The sequence below is a fragment of the Heptranchias perlo genome, chromosome 23 (assembly GCF_035084215.1).
Source record: "Heptranchias perlo isolate sHepPer1 chromosome 23, sHepPer1.hap1, whole genome shotgun sequence".
Lineage (NCBI taxonomy): Eukaryota > Metazoa > Chordata > Chondrichthyes > Hexanchiformes > Hexanchidae > Heptranchias > Heptranchias perlo.
The window spans coordinates 15839514-15862160 of record NC_090347.1 but is presented as its reverse complement, the minus strand read 5'-3'; the positions used below and the strand labels follow the sequence as shown (position 1 = coordinate 15862160).

General features: G+C 42.8%; 1 protein-coding gene across 1 annotated transcript in view; it reads left to right on the top strand.

Moving 5' to 3' along the window:
* Window positions 1-22647, top strand: part of LOC137341111 (zinc transporter ZIP11-like) — a 602857-nt gene that overhangs the window by 28826 nt on the left and 551384 nt on the right. The window contains exon 3 of the mRNA XM_068004039.1: window positions 20146-20304. Within this exon, the coding sequence (XP_067860140.1) occupies window positions 20146-20304 (159 nt within the window). The remainder of the gene's footprint in view (window positions 1-20145; window positions 20305-22647) is intronic.

Below are 22647 nucleotides of genomic sequence, written 5' to 3'. Positions count from 1 at the left end.
CCTTTATGCGACATAATTCTTTATCTACTTTGAAGGGAGGAAAGGCTGAAAGAACTCTGGCAGAATTCAAGTCTAAGATCATTTGGCACTGACATTGGAATTCAGCCAATGAGCTTATCCAACCTTGGTGAAGTGAAGTTTGGGGAGACCAGTGAGTATTGGAGAAACTTTCAAAATTTGTAGAGGCTGCTACTGTGAACCTCACTTTCTGTGTAGTGTTTTCAGTATTGGGTCAGATCCCATTTCCCCACGGCTCCGAAATTCCCCACAGTGAGTTGTGCCGGATTTGCACCAATGCATCCAGAGTTGCACCCGCCAATGCTTTACAGAGCTGAATTCACTAGAACCTCGTGTGTCAGCTCACTTGCATGTCTGTTGGAGGATGTCCAGTGCAAATCCTGTGTAAAACAGAGATAATGTGCTGTAGTTGCTGGAAATTAGAGTGCAGCCTTTAAAAAGCCATGATGTGGAGATGCCGGTGATGGACTGGGGTTGACAATTGTAAACAATTTTACAACACCAAGTTATAGTCCAGCAATTTTATTTTAAATTCACAAGCTTTCGGAGGCTTCCCTCTTCGTCAGGTGAACGATGTGAAATCTGGATTTCACATCGTTCACCTGACGAAGGGGGAAGCCTCCGAAAGCTTGTGAATTTAAAATAAAATTGCTGGACTATAACTTGGTGTTGTAAAATTGTTTACAATTTAAAAAGCCAAGCCTGGCTGAAGGTGCAGCTGCAGGCTAGGGGAGGCAGCAAGCTTGTAGGAAAATCTTTGGATCACTGAGTTCACTGTCAGGTGGTTACACTGGTTGGCACATGTCTTTTTGTCCCACTTTTCAAGAATGTCTTCCACTGGAACATCTGGCATCAGCAGGCGTAGAGGATCAGAAGAGGAGCTCACACTGACCTCCAAACCCTCTTTGAGGAAACAGGAGGGGAGGCTTTCCTACCTGCTTGCCCGGCAGCTAGGTGGAAGATCAGCCATGACCTTCTTGAATGGCGGAGCAGGCTTGAAGGGCCATATGACCTACTCCTGCTCCTATTTCTTACGTTCTTAAAACATAACCATAAGTCTCGTGCCATGTGGTGGCACTGGCACTGATTAAGAGCTGCACAACTATTCTTTCACATTGCACTCTGGATAAAGGGGACACGAACTAGGAATCTTGTAGTATGTGTATCCATTTTCCCCTCGTGGCACTTATTTGCACGCGTAACTGTAAAACCCCTTCCTCTACTTTAATGGAATGACCCCATCACATCTCTTACATCAGCTGTTGGATGCCACTTGAAAGATAGACCTCAGTTGATAGCCTTTTCCTAATGCATTCAATCTTGTTACAGGAGAAACTTGTGTGCAATGCCTGCGAGAGGCAGGGCATTGGAAGGGACATTCCCAATATTAAGGAGCTCACCCCCTGCTAGGTGATTGCCATGGAGCTGATGGGGAGGGTTAGGGTTGGAGCTGATGGGGAGGTACCTACTCTTGATATGGGAGATGACGTGGCTGGGGCCACAGTGCTGGTGGCAGGTTTGTGGGTGTACATTGCCACTGTCACTGCAGCAACCCTGTGAAACAGGAAATAACCATAAGTTTCCACACCTTTCTCTGTCTCCTTAATCCCAAGAGGGTTATGCTCACTCATTCTCAGCTTGTATCCTCCTTTCCTGCAGATCCACCACAACAATATGGGGGAAGAGGAAGAGGAGGAGGAGGAGGAGGAGGAGGAAGAAGAAGATGAAAAGGAAGAGAGATGGAAATATTTCCTTGTTGACTATAAGGATGATGAAGACAAGAAGGCTGTTGATGAAGAGCAAGAGAAAGTTATTGTCAAGCCCATCCATGAGTTCCCAGATCAACCTCCTGCCCCATGTTCTTCTGCCACAACCCCCTGAGCACGTCTTAGGCTTTCCTCCTTTTGAACAGCATGTCAATGGCATGTAGATGATGATAGGAAGCTGCCCATGGAGATGCTGCAGAGATCCAGCCAAAAGCAAGCTGCAATGGGAGAAGGAGCACTTCAGTCCTATCAGTGTTTTGTAGCAAAAGAAGAGCTAATCCTTCTGGAATTCCTGGCCCTCGGGGGAAGCACTAAAACAGGAGAAAGAAAGGCACGTTTAGATATCCAGATGAAGTACAGTGTTAGGAAAGAGTAGGTTGGCTTCTGTTCACTTTGGAGTTTGTTGTATTAAAAGAGAATGTGCACTTATGTGCTCTGTTGTTAATTGAATTTAGTCATGCAGGAAAGGGTGCACTTATTTCGTGTTGACTTATTCAGTTTATTATGATTGACATGGTCATGTCGGGCCAAAGAGCTATGTTGTCATGGTCTCAATTGGTTACTGGATTTCGGATTAGTCCTTTTATTTGAAGGTGGGGGAGAAGGTGTTAAGGCAGTGGTGACAAAAGGTAGACTGTGTTGACCAGAAAAGAAGTCTCTAGTGAAGAACTGTGCTCTGAAGTCCTTGACAGCCTGGGAGAGCATCATGATGACCATGTACTTCTGCCTCTGACTCAGATAGGACTGCCCTCCCCAGGAATGTCCATGTCCAGGTTTTTTTGGATGACAAAGGAATGTTCGATGAAAGAGCATTGTAGGCTACAACTATGTGAGACACATGATCTGGAGTGTACTGCGGAGTACCTCACTCTCTGTCTCATCAGTGAAATTGCCCCTTTAAGACCCTGAAGATCCTCTTAATGACAGCTCTGATAGAGGTATGTGCCTCATTGGAGCACTCCTTTGCTGCTGTTCATGCAACTCAGTGCAATCATTATCCATGGGAGCAAGGGGTAGGCCTCCTCATGCACAAGGCAAATGCTGACATGATTTTTTTCCTTGACGAGTTCACTGAGGGCCGAATTCTGAAGGATGAATGCATTGTGAGAAATTCCAGCAAATCTTGCGTTGACAGGCAGGATCCTTTGCATGCTGTCACATACGATCTGTACACGCAGGGAGCGAAAGCCCCTTTTGGTTGAGCAAGTTGAGGGGGATTACTGTCGGAGCTCACAAAACAATGTGGTTGTCACCTATTGCACCTGCTCTTGGACCTTGAGAAAATCCGTAAAGCTGGGTCGCTGCTGGCTTGCTGTGATGCCAAACTTTCTCCAGTTTTGAAAAAGATCAGTCACCTGTCAAATATATACCTGTACTGCACCCTGACTGATAGTACAGAGATCACCCTTGCCTGAAATGACCCGGTGCAATAAAAGGTCATCATCTTCATAGCCATATGCAGGGCAGATCACTGTGGCTGCAGGTCCTCACAAAGTGACAGAGCTCCCCTGCTGCCTCTTTGGTGAAACACAGTCTTCTAATGCACATCTCCTCCCTCAGATCCTCATAGGACCTGTGTTGCCTATATATCCTTTGAGTAGGGTGTGTGGTGTAATATCTGGTAGGGTCCATCTTCCTTAAATGCTGCCTCTATCCTGCCCCACTCCTTCTTCTGCTGCTGAGAAGCCCCCACCGTGGGTGGCTGGGGGGGTGGGAGTCAAAATCACCTGGTGGTCTCAATCTCTCAGGTAGTCAGAAGCAAGTTCAAAGCTGCCTTGGCTGAATACAAAAAAAAAATCACATCACGGAAACTCGGCCCCAGCTGCTGTAATCCCCCCTCAAACTTTCAACAATCTTAAGATTCAGAAACTCCTCACTTCTGCCTGTCTCAGCTGAGCCGAGCAACAGCTGTGCCTTATTTCTCATTCTAACTTGCCTCAAGCGCATTGTGAGCATGAAACCAGGAAATTTGGACCTGCAGTGCCAGTGGCTACCACCATAATGTATGCTAATTGGGGATTGGCAGACGGATTAACAAACTTGTGGAAATTCGAGGGATTGATTCCTGGGCGGAAATCTCACCCTCCCAATTTTCCAGCCAGAAGTACTTGCCCCAATGGTGCACTGAAGATCCATTGAAAATGGCATGGAATTTCAAGGCCCACATCTTCAGAAGTTGTAATATCTGCTGGCTACAACCATTCTGAATGGGTTGCAAAAGCATGTACAAAAGCAGTCTTTTTTTTTGGCTTCAGTCTTTGTATAAGTTTCTTTTCCTTTAATTTAATTCCTTTTTTATTTTATTATCTGCCTGCTTAATTTCATAGTTCACTTCATGTACATTTGGCTTGCAATTTATCTTTGATAATAGGGTCCTGTTTCAATTTAAAACACTGAACTACTTGCTGGAACACATTCTCCTATAATGTGTTGTCATGCTGTGACTTATTGCCAAAGGGTTTTTTTTAAGTTGCAATACATATAGAGGCCAAATTTAAAATGTGCATATTTTACAAATGATTGTCTTTCCACTAATAAATTGTGTATTGATTCCAGCCTTTTAAGTATTTGAATCAGAAGGAGTTATTTGTTTGTATGACTATAAACAGTGGCACTTATTGCTTCAATGAAGCAGTCTGTGGGACAGCTGCTGCAGTACTTAAGAACAGTGTTTCTGAGATAATGGGGCCATAAATCTTTCTCCTTATTCTGCTGGAAACATCCAAGAAACTTCTGTGGGGAGCATTCTACACTCAGTATATTTTCGAACATTAGTGCATCTCCTGTGGCGTTGGTCAGTGTTTGCTGTGCATTGGGCTCTTGACTCTGCTGCGCTGCTGTTGGTGGCAGGTGCTCTGCTACTGTGAGAGGGATGTCCTGACACCTGCCTGTTTTCCATGTGGGAGGCCAGGGCCCAGGTTTAGATGGGGCGGGGGATTTCTTTACGTGGCTGTATTTCATTTTGTGTAGAATGTGATGAATTTGGAAATTCAGAAAAGTTATTTTTTTCGGCAGAATGAGGTAGACCACTTCTTGTTTTTGGAGTAACAGAGATTCTGGCAAGTTAGTACATGTGACTTTTCTTTTATTTTTGGAAGTAAACGGTAGATAGTTACCTGAATGCTCTACTCTTATGGTTTTACTGATTTATGTGGGGTTTTTTCCCCCTTCTCCAAAATAGAGAGAGACTGTTCCTATAATTTGCTGTGGGAAGCAAGCTGGAATTCCTGACACTGGCTCCAATATACGTGACGACACTGCAGAGTAAATTGGAAATGTCCTCTGTGTACATGGTGCAGTACTGCTTCCAGTCCAAACGACACTGAAAACCAACTACGTACAAACACGCTGGCAAAAAAAAACTGCAAATGAAAATTCACTTTCTGGTACATATAAATGATATCGGATGATTGTAATTGAGCCTAAGGCAGTAATCTAATTAGACCTAAGCTGCTCAAGCTTTGCTACTGTAGTTTGTGATGCCATTTCAGCATTGTGATTAAATAACAATTTTATCAACCACTTACATAAAAGAATAGATTCCTCGTCGAGTCTCCGTGAAGAGAGTAGCCATAAAGTGGCCTTCTGGGTATCTTGTGGGCTTTTTTTGCCTTGAGTTTCATTTTAAATGCTTACAGTCATTGTCGGTCCACAGGGAGCTGAGGCAATGGGGAGAATAAAACTAAAAACTGCAAGTACTGAAAATGTAAACACTGGAACATTTTGGAAAACTTGCAGCAGGCTGGTCAGCATCTGAAAGTGACAGACAATGGAACATTGTAGAAGCTGATGAAGGGTGCCTCTTGATTTGCTCATCTGTCATTCTCTTAAAGATGCTGATTGATGTGCTGTACATTTTCAGTTTTGAGGAAGTAAGTTTAAAAAACACGATGAGTAATACAATTTAAAAAAAATAGTAGACTTCAAAAGCAGTAAAACAATTTGAGGGCTCTGCTAACCTGATTGGAAGACTTGAGCCTTGCATTATGATGCCATTTGAACTCTGATTTCTGTTCAGGATTCAACTCTCGGCCGATATTACCAGTCAGTCATTTAAGGATTTTTAAAAACTATTGGGTGGTATCCTGCTGATTTGGGTAGAGCCATTTTTGTCCAATGGGTGGATTGAGGGCTCTGATAACCAGTGCTGCACACTCAAAATGTATTCTAATCAGATCACTAACATTTTACACTTTACTGTCAGATAATAGGTTTACTTTAAGGTGAAGTGACTTTCAAGCACAAGAATTGATTCTTTTTAATGAATGATTTTCATGAGAGGGTTCACTGAAGAGCAATGGGCTCCTGTAACCAAGCTTCACCTTGTAATATTGGTGAGTGAACAAGTCATGTGCACCTATTAGTGCCATAACAGATTGGGACTATGAAAATAGCACACCAAGTGTTTTTGGCCTGTGACTTCTAGAAGTAGACGTTTTGGGTATTATGTAATGCAAAGTACCATAGAATGGTTACAGCAAGAACGAGGCCATTCGGCCCATTGAGCCGTGCCTTCTCTTTGTAAGAGCAATCCAGTTAGTCCCTTTCCCCCGTTCTTTCCCTGTAGCACTGCAAATTTTTTCCCTTCAAGTATTTATCCAATTCCTTTTTGAAAGCCGCAAGTGAAATCTGCTTCTACCACCGTTTCAAGTAGCGCATTTCAGATCATAACTACTTACTGTGTAAAGACGTTTTTCCTCATGTTGCTTTTGATTCTTTTGCCACTCACCTTAAATCTGTGTCCTCTGGTTCTCTACCCTTCTGCCAATGGGAGCTGTTTCTCTTTATTTACTTTTTCTAAAACCTTCATTATTTTGAACACTCATCAAATCTCCTCTCAACCTTCTCTGCTTTAAGGAGAACAACCCCAGCTTCTCCAGTCTATCCATGTAACTGAAGTCCTTCATCCCTGGAACCATTCTGATAAATCTCTACTGCAGCCTCTCCAAGACCTTCACATCCTTCCAAAAGTGCGGTGCCCAGAATTGGATACAATACTCCAGCTGTGGCCGAACCAGTGCTTTATAAAGGTTCAACATAACTTCCTTGCTTTTGTACTCTATGCCTCTATTTATAAAGCCCAGGATCACATATTTTCTTTTAACTGCACTCTCAACTTGTCCTGCCACCTTCAAAGATTTGTGCACATCTACCCTCAGGTCTCTGTTTCTGCACCCCCTTTAGAATTATACCACTTAATTTATATTGCCTCTTCTCATTCTTCCTGGCAAAATGTGTTACTTCACACTTCTCTGCATTAAATTTCACCTGCCACATGTCCGCCCATTCCACCAGCCTGTCCATGTCCTCTTGAAGTCTATTACTATCCTCCTCACTATTCACTACATTTTCAAGTTTTGTGTCATCTGCAAATTTGGAAATTGTGCCCTGTACACCCAAGTCTGAGTCATTAATATATATATAAAAACACAGTGGTCCTAGAACCGACTCTTGGGGAACACCACTCTATAGCTTCCTCCAAAAAAACAACCGTTCACCATTACTGTCTGTTTCCTGTCACTTAGCCAATTTCGTATCCATGCTGCCGCTGCCCCTTTTATTCCATGGGCTTCAATTTTGCTGATAAGCCTGTTATGTGGCACTTTATCAAACGCCTTTTGAAAGTCCATATACACCACATCAACTGCATTGCCCTCATCAACCCTCTCTGTTACCTCATCAAAAAACTCAATCAAGTTAGTTGAACACTATTTTCCTTTAACAAATCCGTGCTGGCTTTCCTTTATTAATCCACAGTTGTCCAAGTGACTATTCATTTTGTCCCAAATTATCGTTTCTAAAAGCTTCCCCACCACCGAGGTTAACCTGACTGTCCTGCAGTTGCCAGGTTTATCCTTACACTCTTTTTTGAACAAGGGTGTAACATTTGTAATTCTCCAGTCCTCTGGCACCACCAGAATTGCAAGATTATGGCCAGCACCTCTACAATTTCCACCCTTACTTCCTTCAGCATTCCATCGGGACCGGGTGACTTACCTACTTTAAGTATAGCTAGCCTTTCTAGTACCTCCTTAATCAGTTTTTAGCCCATCCAGCATCTCAACTACCTCTTCTTTTACTGTGATTTTTGGCAGCATTTTCTTCCTTGGTAAAGACAGATTCAGAGTACTCATTTAGTACCTCAACCATGCCCTCTGCCTCCATGCATCGATCTCCTTTTTGGTCCCTAATTGGCCCCACCCTTCCTCTTACTACCTGATTACTATTTGTATGCCAAAAGAAGACTTTTGGATTCCCTTTTATGTCAGCTGCCAGTCTATTCTCATACTCTTTCTTTGCCCCTCTTTTTCACTTCTCTGTACTTCCTGTATTCAGCCTGGTTCTCATTTGTATTATCAACCTTACATCTGTCATACTCCCCCTTCTTCTGCTTCATCTTGCTGTATCTCTTTGGTCATCTAGGGAGCTCCAGCTTTGGTTGCCTACCTTTCTGCTTCGTGGGAATACACCTAGACTGTATTCGAACCACCTCCTCTTTAAAGGCTGCCCATTGTTCGATTACAGTTTTGCCTACCAATCTTTGATTCCAGTTTACCTGGGCCAGATCCATTCTCAACCCACTGAAATTGGCTCTTCAATGAAGGGTTTTTACTCTAAATTGCTCCTTGTCCTTTTCCATAACTAATCTAAACCTTATGATATTGTGGTCACTGATTCCTAAATGTTCCCCCACTGGCACGTGCTCCACTTGACCCACCTCATTCCCCAGAACCAGATCCAGCAATGCCTCCTTCCTCTTTGGGCTGGTAACATACTGATCAAGAAAGTTCTCCTGAACACATGTCAGAAATTCTTCCCCCTCTTTGTCCTTTACACCATTACTGTCCCAGTCTATATTAGGATAGTTGAAGTTCCCCATTATCACTAGTCTATGGTTCTTGCACCTCTCTAATTTCCCTTCAAATTTGCTCCTCTGTATCCTTTCCACTAATTGGTGGCCGATAGAATACATCCAGTAGTGTAATTGTACCTCTGTTGTTTCTTAACTTGAACCAAATAGATTCTGTACTTGACCCCTCAAGGACATCCTCTATCTCCAGCACTGCAATATTCTAAATTAATATTGCCACCACCAATGCGCCTCCCCCCCCACCAATCCTTTCTTTCCTTGCCTATCTTTCCTGAACACTTTGTATCCAGTAATATCTAGTACTCCATTATCACCACTACATCATATTCCCACAAGGCTATTTGCGCCTGCAGCTCACCAACCTTAATAACCTCACTTTGTGCGTTTACACTCTAAACTCATCTTCGACCTTCTCGTACTCTCTCTTAGTCTGATCCCACCTAATACTGTACAATTTCTTACTCTAGTGGTATCTGTCTCTCCCAATCCTTTGTGCACCTTGTTTCTCCTTTCTAATGCTACATCCTGGTGCCCACCCCCCTGCCAAATTGGCTTAAACCCTCCCCCACAGCACTAGTGAACCTCCTGCGAGGCCATTGGTCCCAGCTCTGTTGAGGTGCAACCCATCCGTCTTGAACTGGTCCCAATGTCCCAAGAATCTGAAACCCTCCCTCTTGCACCATATCTCTAGCCACGCATTAACCTGTCTTATCTTCCTATTTCTGTACTCACTAGCGCGTGGCACTGGGAGTAATCCAGAGTTTACTAACTTTTGAGGTCCTGCTTTTCAACTTCCTCCCTTGCTCCTGAAACTCTAGCTGCAGGCCCTCATCCCTTTTCTTTCCTATGTCGTTGGTACCCACGTGGACCATGACTTCTGGCTGTTCGCGTTCCCCTTTCCCTTTGCCCCCACAGAATGTTATGCACCCTCTCCGTGATGTCCTTTACCCTGGCACCAGGGAGGCAACACACCATGCGGGACTCACGTTGACGGTCACAGAAACACCTGTCTGTCCCTGTGACTATCGAATTCCCTATGACAAATGCATTTCTACACTTCACTGTACTCCCCTGTGCAGTGCTTCGCCCCATGGTGCCATGTTCAGGACTGCACTCCTTTGAGCTGTCGTCACCCTCACTGGTATTCAATGCTGAATACCGGTTTGAGAGTGCCTCACACCCAGAAGATTCCTGCATTGCCTGCCTGTTCCTACCCTTTCGGATGGCCACTCCATGGCTGCGGGGTGACCATCTTCTGGAACGTACGATCCTGGAAACCTTCAGCCTCCCTTATGCTCTGCAGTGACTCCAGCCGCCCCTCAAGCTCAGAAACCCTCAGCTTCAGCTCGAGCAACTGGAGTTATTTTTTCATTTTTTTTAATTCATTCATGGGATGTGGGAGTCACTGGCAAGGCCAGCATTTATTGCCCATCCCTAATTGCCCTTGAGAAGGTTGTGATGAGCTGCCGCCTTGAACCGCTGCAGTCCATGCAGTGAAGGTTCTCCCACAGTGCTGTTCGGTAGGGAGTTCCAGGATTTTGACCCAGCGATGATGAAGGAACGGCGATATATTTCCCAAGTCAGGATGGTGTGTGGCTTGGAGGGGAAACTGCAGGTGGTGCTGTTCCCATGTGCCTGCTGCCCTGGTCCTCCTAGGTGGTAGAGGTCGCAGGTTTGGGAGGTGCTGTCAAAGAAGCCTTGGCGAGTTGTTGCAGTGCATCCTGTAGATGGTACACGCTGCAGCCACGGTGCGCCGGTGGTGAAGGGAGTGAATGTTTAGGGTGCACATGTAGCCCTGCAGGATACATGAAGCGTCCTGAAGTTCGCACATGGCGCAGGAATTGCAGGGAATGGGTCTCAGCTACCCATCCATTATATTTAGAAACCTTCATTTTTCTAAACTCCCTTGAGTATATTGAGTGTTTTGATATAGTTTCATCATGTTCCACAATTACCTTAAAAGATCAGCAGCAATTTCTGAGTTTCTCTGACTCGACTGCAGCCCATCTGTGTTATTTGTATCAAAGCCATTAGCGAGAATTGGAATTCATTGAGTGTGGACCTCAGCTGTAGTGGTCCTTGTAATGGTCCTGAATAAATGTGGTGGTCTACAGTGTACTGGTATATGTGACCTCACTATTAGAACAGGTACAGGTCATCAGCCCCTGTGCTATGTAATATGAGCTCTCTATTATTTGCACTCAAATCATGTCTTTGTTGGAAAAGAACAGTGATGAACAATGTTGTAACAAAAGTATAAGTAGCTGTTATCCTGTATTCTATTTTCTCTTTCCTAATGATTGTAATGATAAAGATAAATGGGTATGTGAACATATTATAGCAGAAAAATGACAGGACAATTCCAATGCCACCATAGTTTCTTGAAGGTTTGTTCACTTCAGAGTGTAACTAAATGTGGGAGTGAAGGTGTCTCACAGACAAAAAAAGAGTGGTAAATTTCAACATTTTTCCAACATTTTTTATGCTTGGGACAATAATTTCCAAGCAAAGAACAAAACTTATTTACACAGCGCCTTTCCTGTCTTCTAGACATCCTAAAGCACTTTACAACCAATGAATTACTTTTGCACTGCAGTGAGTGTTATGTCGGCAAATGTGGCAGGCAATCTGGACACAGGAAGAACTCACAAGCAGCGAATCAACTACTTGGTGGTGGTGATTCAGGGATAAATGTTGGCCAGGACAATGGAAGGACTTCCTGCTCTTTGAATACTGCCAGGTAATCCACCTGAGCAGGCAGATGGGGCCTTGGTTTAACGTTTCATTTTGAGAGATGACACCTCCGACAATGCAGCACTCCCTCGGTACTGCATTGTAGCTTCAGCCGAGATTACGCCTGGATTGGGACTTGAATCTACAACCTTCTGCTTCAGAGATGAGAGTGCTGCCCCCTGAGCCAGGGTACTTGAGGTTGTGATTTGACCAGCAACAAAATTATCAAAGACCAGCTTCTCTCATTTGCTGAAATCTGTGGACAGCAGGGATATGGTTACAGTGTGGGGCCTCTGCCGTGGCTGAGGGATAGTTCTAATTTTCCCAAAAGTTGACAATTGTGAAGACCGTAGCAACTTTTTATCTACCTGATAGTAACCAAAAATGCCTGCATTGATTTTGGCTTAAATGTAGTGAAATTATACGAACTTTGGTCAAGAGTTTAATATCATGCTGAAATACAGCTGGTGATTGTGACAGCAGCACCGTGGCTTCCTTCAGAATAATGGAGAGTCTACGTAATGTCATCTGCAGTCTTATCCTGCAAATTACAAGCTTAAATTACCCAAACACTTAGAGTTGCAAAAGCAATTGTCAGAGGGGACTTGAGGTAAGGAGTGTACAGTCCTTGTAGCAATTCAGTTGGCAAGTATGGATGCCTTCTGGCAACTGCAGACTGGCAACAAAATGCATGTGCGCAGAACATGACAAAAATGTGGAAGAAATAGCTGACACTGACCCTTCAAGTTGAGTGACATGTCATTAATTATTTTAACTGTGTGGGTATTCCTTTTGCCAAACAATCTGAGAATCCATTTCCAATGATGTCAGAAAAACGGAAACATAACATCATGAGAGAGCCAAATCAAACTGAAGTGTGACACAATCATTCTTTTCCTGAAGGATGGGTGTTCAGGTTAAAAGTAAAGCTTGGGGCTGGCAAGTGCAAGTGTTTATCAGTTCAGAGAAAAAATGCTTTAAAGTATGAATTGTTATATTAAAAGTGCATCATTGAAGCATAATAAAGGTTACTTTGACCCTATTGTGTTATTAGCAGTGCTGCACGTTATAACCTTGAGTTATGCTTTAAAAGCTGCATACTGCACAACAAGCTTTACAGTCCAGGTCTGGACCCCATGCAAAATGTCAGTTTATAGTCCAATGGAGAAATGGAATATAATGGGGCACTTGTGCCCTGTTTGAAGCTGAGATGATCTTCAAACCCTGTATCGAGTCAATCTCTAAAACAGCTGAACTGTATGTTGGAAATTCTCTCTCTTGCGCCCCCCCCCACACCCCGACATTATGGCAGAAATTCTCGCCCATCCCCTTGTCATCTCCAACGCTTCATTTCTCTCCCCTTCCCCTTGGCAACCGACATAAGCTGCAAGTGCAGCGCTCACATTCTATCTCATGCAAAATCTTGGGCACCCATCCTCTCATCTTTTCCCAACTGCCATTGGTTCCTCTTCCCCCAGCGCATTGACTTCAAAATCTTTGTCCTCATTTTCAAATCCTTCCCCGGCTTTGCTCCAGCCTGCGTCTGCAGTCTTCTCCTGTTGAATTCCCTGGAACTCATCCACTGCTCCAAGAACTCTGGCCGACTTTACATCTCTACTTTTCCCTCCCCTTTCCATTCATGTGCTACCATCTCAGTGGTAGAAGCCACCATGCCCAGCACCCTGCAATTGTCACTCTGAACCTCTTCCCACCTTCAAAGCCTCTTCAGGACTTGTCTCTTCTCTGTGCCTTTGGTCACTTTCATTAAGTTTTTCCCATTTCCTGCTTGGTGTGTTGTAAAGCGCCGTGGGACATTTTGCAACATGAAAGGCGCTATTAAGTGCCAGGTGTTCTTGTTCAGCTGCATTTCAGTAAGTGTCGTACTCAGTCTTGAATGCTAATAGCAAAATCTTAACACTGACAGTACAACTCTGAGTGGAATATATGTTCCGGCTTAAAGTCAGTGGGAAACTGCTTTCTGAGGGTCTGGGTTTTTGCGGGTGCCAGCTGCAGAGCTGTACCATCTGCAAGTATACCTTACAGCTGCCATGTAGCATAGGACTGGCACATGCATTGACATTAACAGTCAGCTGCAGCCTGAAACTTGGCATCTCCTCCTCAGTGGCATACAGCAATGCTGATCTATGGGGATGGCGCTGTAGAGCAGCAAAGAGGGCAACACTCCTTGCAACCACCTTCTGCAGCACCACCTCCACTTCAGCAGCTGTCAAAAGAGTGATGGACCACAGGTTTTCTTTCCCTTCATTTTTGCTGTCACTGTGAAATTCTCTTCCCCCATCCGTCTTGGCAAAAGCTGCTGATAACGTTGAGATACTCTTGAGCATTTCTAAAGACATTCAAAATTTTCAACACTCTCTTGTGACATTCCCCTTTTAGTTGTCCCCATCGTTGTAAATTTCATTTGCATGCAATTTTCCACTCCCACCACAGCATTTACTGCCTGCACACATCCAAATCTGCAACTGGAACCATGCATAATTGAGATAATGAGCTGTAATCAGAAAACTGGCTGCTAACAGCACACTTTCTCTAACCGTTTAGGTGGAAACTGCACCCATGTTGGAAAATCTAGGCTGAAGTGCCTTTGAAAGAACCAATGGCAGGAAAGCCAACTGCCATAGATCCATTAGTTGAGGAAATTAATGCAAAATTGTAATCCGTTTATTTCAAAGGTTTTTCTCACGATCCTGGGACATCGCACCTTTGGGTGTCTTGTGAGTTTTTCACCAAAGTACTGAAGATATTTCCTCTACCAAACTAAGCGTATGAAGAAAAGCTGGTTTTGTTCTGGTTGTTGTGTGGTCACAAAACCAAACCAATATGAGATCCAAGTCTGTTATGAGCCTCAGGAAAATGACTAATTGCCTCAAAGTAGTTCCAGTTGATCTCACAGTTCAGTCATTTAGGCATTATGTGAAGAGGATGAGCTTATAACTATACATGTTGAAGATGTTTGTATCCATGTAATTATAAGGAACAGCCTTAGAAAATGTGCAAGTTCCTGCTAGTAGACATTTGCTATCAACACACACATTCTCTGCACTTAGGGCATCATTGCATTGGACCCAAGATGCCTTTGGCAGCCTTGTATGGAGCTTTCACATGGAACGCAGTGGGAGTTCTCAAACTGAGTATCACATGTTGGGAGGTAACAGCCATGATATTCCAGAAACAGTATGCCTTATCCAAAGGTAGATCTACTCCTCATCGGTGGGAAAGAGTTGCTACTCTTACTAATATTGCAAAATTTGTAAGCAATTAAATATACCAAGGCTTAGAGTTTAATTATGAGGACAGGTTGCGTAAACTTGGCGTCCATTCCCTTGAGTTTAGATGGTTGAGGAGTGATTGAATCAAGGTATTTAGAACGATTAAGGGTTTCATTAGGGTAGATATAGATAAATTATTTCCTCTGATGGGGGAATCCAGAACAAGAGAGCATAATAAAATTACGGCTAGGCCATTTAGGCGTGAAATCGGGAAGCACTTTTTCACACAAGGGGTAATGGAAATCTGAAACTCTTTGCACCCCCGCCACCCCCCGCCCCCCCCCCTGAAAAGGCTGTGGATTCTGGGAGAATTGAAATTTTCAAGAGTGTGGTTGGTAGATTTTTGTTAGGTGTCAAGGGATAAGGAACAAAGGTGGGTAAATGGAGTTGAGATACAGATCAGCCATGATGTAATTGAATGGCAGTACAGGCTTGAGGGGCTGAATGGCCGACTCCTGTTCCTCTGTTCCTATTCAAACGAGAGGAATGATTTTCCGATATGCTTTTCTGGTGGGCAAGCTTCCTTGCCTGCATATTTGGAAAATTATCTTGGTTGTAACCTTTAAAAAAAATGCTTTTAATAAATTTTGTTTTGTCTTAAATAAGAATGTGTTCATATTCTAAGTTGGAGTTTTGAAAATATTTAATCATTTAAGATATCTTAAGGTGAAAATTTAGCAGGGGACTGCATCAGCTTAAATATGAAGTGCAAAACAGTATTAAAGGTACAGTGAGCTACACAGGAAGAAAAGCAATGGCTGAGGCATAACACCAAACTGAAGACCCCTTTTTCAATATTTTAATCTGATTTGACTTTTTTAGCTCGAGGCAGAACATTCAGGAAAAGATGAATCGTGTTGCAAGCTCCAGGGACAAAGGTTTGTTCTTCCTGGGCAGCTGCGATTGATGGTGTTCAGATTGAGGTTTCTCTGTAGCAGTAATGGGAAGTGCAAGGATTAATCCTGCATCATTGTTCAAATAATTGGATTCTGCTAAATCACAGAAAACTGGAGATCCAGTTGAGTGAGGAGTGACATGTATGATGGAACAACAGGAACATTATATTTAAGTGGGTCGATACATTACTTTTCATAACTGAACAGTAAAGAGAGAGGAAGGTGGAACCAGTGATACAGATCTTAACAATTTTATTAGCTGAGAGTAGTTTGTGGTTTTTAGGCCTTATGCCTGAGGGTTCAGTGGAAGAAGAATGCATGTTTGACATTTTGTGGGACATCCTGGATTAATAACATTAATTATTTTTTTTTGTTAGTACTGCACTATCTTAACCTGTAGAGAATGATGTCAAATTCTGAGCTAAGATTTCAGCACATGGAATATTTCACCCTGAGGGCTTTGAAATAAAGAGATGATTTGTGGCGTCATTTCTATTAAACTTCTCCGATTAGAAGCACTGTATGATTTCCCCCCACAAAAGCTAATCGTAAATGGATAAATCAACATAATAGATGATACTGTTTGGTATGGAATAAGAATATGTGCTTGTAGCTTTACATAGGGTTACCTGAGCACAATGTAGTAATTTGATTTACTGTGGTGCTGCTTTTGTTTTGAATGTCTGTGAGGGGGAGGGGGTAGAATCTATATGCTGTCCACACCATTGCAATGTGTTATGGTGGCTCGATTCATGTGTCCAATTACTCGGTGAATACAAAGTTCTCAAGTTATGGGAGTGCAGGTACCAAGGCCACCTGCTAACTCTGTTTTTGAGTTGGGCGTTTGCAGTGATTGGTGCTTGGATTCTTTTCCAGATGCTCCACAGCTCTGTCTGTTTAGCAGAGCCAGGCCGAGATTTGCGTTGGAGTGTGTAAACTTACTGCAGCAGCTCGGACTGTTTGCCACTGCAATGTACGATCCCATTGACTTTCAAACTGGACGACTGTGGAGTTTACTGTCTGTCATCCAAGCCATCACAAAGGGCCTGGCATGCTTGGGAGTGGCATGAAACTTTCCCAGTCTGCAAGACATTAAACGCAAAGCATAACTTATCAACATGTTTTCCCTCTTTTTTTTCTTTCTCTAGGGTACATTATGCAGTGCTCTTTGATAGGATAATAAATCACACTCAATTGGTTCCATTGCCGTCTGCTGAAATTTAATAATGCTTGAAAACTAAATAAATTAATAAAACACAACTTTTGGTACATTTAATTATACGTAAAATTGCTTCAGCATGGCTTAATTTCACTACCTTAATGCAAGCTCTCCAGGCTAGCTGCCCAGTTAATGAATCAGCAGTCTGGAGGTTACATTTACACTTCTCATAACCTAGACCTTTTGCCTCTGAGCAGTTTCCTCTGTGTGGGAGTGCATGCAAATAGATTGCAAATTTCCTGCAATTATTGGTGTTGAACACTTATTCAACAGGAGCCATAGTCACTGTAGATTAAGGAGGATCAGATTTTAGGGGCAGGGGGAGGGGAAAGAGGGCTGATCTTCAACTGTACTGTAATAGTTGGTCATCATTGTTCTCCAATATCTTGGTGCATTATAGGTCGTCTTTGAATAAAATACAACACAATTCGGTAATCAAGTTTATTTTGAGAGTCTCTCAGTTGAGGTTGATTGTCAGACCACTGAGATCCTGAGGTTGGCTCTTTGGAGCAGTGGTGAGATAACTCCACGGCAACAAAAACAACAACCACCTGCATTTATATAGAACTTTAAGCGTAGTAAAACGTCCCAAGGCGCTTCACGGGAGCGTTACCGAACAAAATTTGAGACCGAGCCACGTAAGGAAATATTAGGGCAGGTGACCAAAAGCTCGGTCAAAGAGGTAGGTTTTAAGGAGCAATTTAAAGGAGGAGAGGTTAAGGGAAGGAATTCTAGAGCTTAGGACCTAGGCAGGTTGCCAAGGTGAGCCATAAATGAATTGACCTGAGGTGAAGCAGTATGCTTTGGTGTATCAGCCCGGCTGAAATCTGACAACCCTTTATCATATATGTGGACGGTTAGATTTGAATGGTATATACGCCCTGCAGAGTCAAAGGGCGAATTCTGGAACACCTGACCAGTTACACTTTTCAATGCCAATACAATACAATATTGTAATGTTTTATACAGATCTGCTATGATAAATATTCTCTGCCCATTTTCACTCTTGGGATTACTATGTGCCATATCCCAGCTGGACGAGTGAGCAGATAACTTGGTCCCAGACCCTGACTGATGGCACAAAGAGATACACAAGAGCATGGTGACCCTCCTGATGCACTTCCCCACTCTGGTTCCCTCTCTTTGATTGCCGCCTATTTTAGAGCACATGGCAGAGATAGGGCGCTCACCGTGTGCGAAATCACGGATGTGAGCCTTGCTCCAGCCATCTGGTACAGTATGTTGGCACAGCAATGTGCTGTGCTACTTGTGTACTGTGGGGAAAAATGCAGTAAGTGCTCAGAATATGGAGCCTATTATTGCATGATGACACCTAGTTATATATTTTGGCTCATTTTACATCGCCTAGAGTCATGAGTTTATCACCATTGCTCGAGGATAAAATGCTTGTTTAGTATTTGAAAATATGACTTCAGTGGATGTTGTTTTCGTGCAGTATTTACAGTCTGAGCTCTGTTGCAATAACCAAGCTTAAAAAATGCCAGTTGAGCTAAATTGTGTGTCAACATGCAGCAGAAGTTACAAATATCACCATTTGGAGAACACGTTCCCTTCACCCAGACACTGTTGTTACTATTTGCCAGTCTTGGGATAACTGCCTGAACTTCAATGGTAATTACTGTAAGTTGTCATTACCACTCTCTTCACCCTGTATTTTTGACAGGACTGTCTGCTCATGTAATTGTTTCAAAAAGAACTGTGTAATGTTTTTTGACGCAGCTCCTTCCAAAGCTTAATATCCATTTCTTTCTTAAAAACTACTTGAATATGTTACACATATTTTTGCTTAGCACTCCAGATTTTTCAAACAAACTCTGTTCGTAAATTTAGAAACCTCAGACAATATTCTGTCCTCTGAGTCATTGATAAAAATTATAAACAACAGTGACCCCAATGCCAGCCCCTGTGGGACTCCATGGGCAAACGGTTTTCACTCTTGACATCTCCCTATGCAGCAGCATCTTTTCTTGTCTGCCTTGCAGCCATGCATTAGTCCAGCCAGTCCACTTTTCCCTTGTGAATCTGACTGTTATGTAGAATAGTGTTCCTGAAATTAGGTGGATAACATCCACTGCCTCACCCTTATCCAACAGATTTGCATTCTCCTCAAGGAACTTCAGTAAATTGGCCAGACACAACATGTTGACTGCCTCTAATGGGATCCTGTCCTTTCATCTGATCCCTTATGTGATGTCATCAACGTCTCAAAACACTTTGCTCATAACTGAAGAAAGGCTCACTGATCTGTAATTCAAGGTTCACCCCTTGCCATTTTTAAAAACAGAGATGGGGGTCACTTTTTCCACTTTCGACAAGGAAACTGTTGAGTCCATTCAGAGTAATTAAACGGTGAGCAAAGTGACCAATGTAATAAAATAATAACTTAACAGTTTAGTTTCTTTTTTCTTTTAAGTTTTTTCAGTTTATATTCAAAATAGAATCAAATATAATCAACCAATCATGTTTTTTTGAGTATTCTGTGCAGACATCTTGAAGTATAACTGAAAAATACTTTCAAGACTGCCGTAAATTTGCCTGAAATATTAAACAAACATGTAATCTCTTAAAGTCAGTGAGGAGTCTTTTAAACAAAAAAGGTGGGGGGTGCAAAATGGTTAACTTTAAGGTACCTCCTGTACTCCACCCCACCCTCCTTGATTCTCACATTTCTTCTCCCATTTTTTCCAAACCTGGCATCGTGCTAGTTAGATTACAAAATGTTTTTAAGGGAGTTTTTAAAAAAAATGGAACTTGGAAATGTTTCAAGGTCACATCTCTGGGTTTCATATAGCTTTGATAAATAAATACTGTTGCACGTGATGATTTCATTTTTACCGCTCGGATGTGTTCATGTGTTCTGACCCACACCAGTCTGTGTGTAATCCACTATGTATTGCTGTGCTTCATATAGCATAATCACTAAATGAATTGTAGAAACTTACTCAGTCTTGAGTTTATCTCATTTGTACATAAAAGCACGCCAAGAGGCCTATTCCACCCCAGTCCATCACCGGCATCTCCACATTATGTGTAACTAGTTACGTTTCTCTGTAGTCCACCTGCTAACTTTTAGAACAAGATTCCTCCTTCAATGTCTCAATGAAAAATGGATAGCATTGCATCTGGATAAGCATGACCAGTGTCACAAGGTAATAGATGGCTCATGTCAGTGCTAAATTACAAGAAAATAAGATGCATGTTCTGATGTATGAGTGCAATACATTTTTTTTGTGTGCAATTCATTGCTGAAGCCATACCATTCCTAGTCTTAACGCTGTACTTGCCCAGTTCAGTAATTGCAGCTTCTGTTCATTTTGTTTCTGTACCCCAGGTCATGCTGGCTGCTTCCTACTGGTCACTGCTGGCCCCTGCGATCGAGATGGCAGAATCTTCTGGGACCTATGGGGCGTTTGCCTTCTTTCCCGTGGGGGTAGGCTTCACGCTCGGAGCAGCATTTGTTTACTTGGCTGATGTTTTGCTGCCCTCACTGGTGAGTGTGCTTAAATCAAAGTCCACTCTGAGTCCACAGGGCTTTCTGGTGTGCCGACATCTCTTAGCTGGCATGAAGAACTGTTTGACATATCCAGCAGGAAAAGAATAAGGAAAATGTGGGAAAGTTTAACAAAAATATTGGACAAGACCCAAAGAATTCGATTTATTTACCTAAAGACAATTTTCTGACATGCACACAAGTTAAACAAAAAAAAAAGCTAAAATAACGAATAAAAGGCTATTCTTAGAAGATTTATAATACTGATGCAGAAGAATGAATCCATGTGTTTTAACTGGCTGAAAGTTTGTTTATGTTTTCCCACTTATCTGAGGAGGTCATTTTCTGAGACAGGCTGAGTCACCGTGTACAATCACCAAAGAAAATAGTTGTGCTGTCCAGGCATCATCATCATCTTCAGAAGTCTCTCCATGGAGGCCTCTGAAGATGTGCAGTACCTTGCCACAAAGAGATCTACCCCACTAGAGTGTAGGTAGGAGGAGGTGGACAGAGGGGAGTTACACCAGTACCCCTCCACCTGCTAGTAGATGGATACTACACATGTGTAAGTAGGTCAGGTGGCAAGGGATAGTGGAGTCGGTAACGGGTATGTCGGGGGTATTAATGTGACTGTACCCCTAAACCCCGCCCCGCCATGCTTGTGTGTGCATTGGGGACTTCAGGGCCAATCTAAGCCTCAACTTGATCCTTCGATCCGCCTGCCTATTCTGAATTAAAAGCAAAATATTAAGAATGCTGGAAATCTGAAATAACAACAGAAAATGCTGGAAAAGCTCAGCAAGTGAGGGAGGAGAAAGAAACAGAGTTAACGTTTCAGGTCGAAGACCTTTCATCAGAACTGGGCGATGTTGAAGAGTTAACAGTTTTTAAGCAAGTACAGAGCCAGGGAAAGGTGGGGAGGGAGGGGAGGGGCGGAAAGAACAAAAGGGAAGGTCTGTGATAGGATAGAGGGCAGGAGTGATTAAATGACAAAAGGGATGATGGTGCAAGGCAAGGAGGGTGGTAATGGGACAAGTTAAGAAACAAAAGATGGGCCGAGAGGAGCTGTAAATGGTAACAGCAGAATCATTATCAGCAGCTGCAGTCCCACAAAAAAAAAAATGGGAGCATTGGTTATGTTCTGAAGTTATTGAAATCAATATTGAAATCAACCCGGAAGGTTGTAAAGTGCCTAAACGAAAGCTTCCCCGAGCTTCCGTTGAATTCAGAATTCTCCGGTGCAGTATGTATGTGAATTTATTATTGCTTAATTGGAGAAGCAGCCACTTGCTGTTAGACACTGGTTTATTTTTTATTTATGTCTAACAAAGTAAAGCTACATGGAGGGAGTGGGGAAGGTTGGTCACAAATTGTTGATATTGTAGCTTGTGCAGATGATATCATTTCCCACTTAATGTTTGCAGGAAATTTGCCTGCACCAGTTGCTGATTTGGGACCAGTTAAAAATGCAACATATAATGCAAGATCACACTGCACATCTGCAAAATCTATGTGCAGTTCTCCAGCTGCCAAATTAAGTGGAACAAATGAAACTCCACACTCTTCTTAGCTGATTTGCACGATAAAAATTAAAGGATTACGAACAAGGAAACAAAGTTTGGTTAAGGGTGGAAACTTCGGGTTTATTCACACTACAAGTTCAGTGTGAAATGGTTTCGGCTTTGAATCAGTACCGAACCTCCAGAGTGTAAATTGAGTGTCAGAGCCTGAACTGACTTCCCAAGCATATCTGAGTGCGACTTCCTCTTACAGGGAGTCTGATTTCTCCGCACACCGCGGTGTCAGATCAGGCCCTGCCTCTGAATTCAGGCTGCGTTTACATTATAACGGCAGTGTCGGTGCAAAGTGAAGTTGCTTCACACCAATGCTACAGTTACAGTGCAGTGCACCCTTAATGAAGTACTGAAAGCTGATAAAATAGAGATAACATTCTCAAGTCACCCAGCTGTTTGGCACTTCATAAAGTGGTATTTTGCATGACAGTGAGTTTAATAATTAAGCAGCCTAATGTTTTTATTAATTGTTTTTTGTTTTGTTCTAAATATTGCTGGATTGACATTTTTTAGCAGACAGGATAACAGTCTGCACTCAGTTCATTTCAAAGCAGTGAGTTGACAACTAGAGGGCGGAGGTCATGTGGAGTGTTAATCTGTTTCTCTTTCTTATATTTTTTTTCGACATGTAATACAGTATGTCTGTTGAAAGTTTACTGCTAAGTATTAATTTATTATTCCTGTTGATAAACCAAGCGTACTGGATCAGTTTTTCTTGGGATTTCTTTCAGAAGTATGGTGAGAAATGTTGCATTGTGTCTGCAGGGTG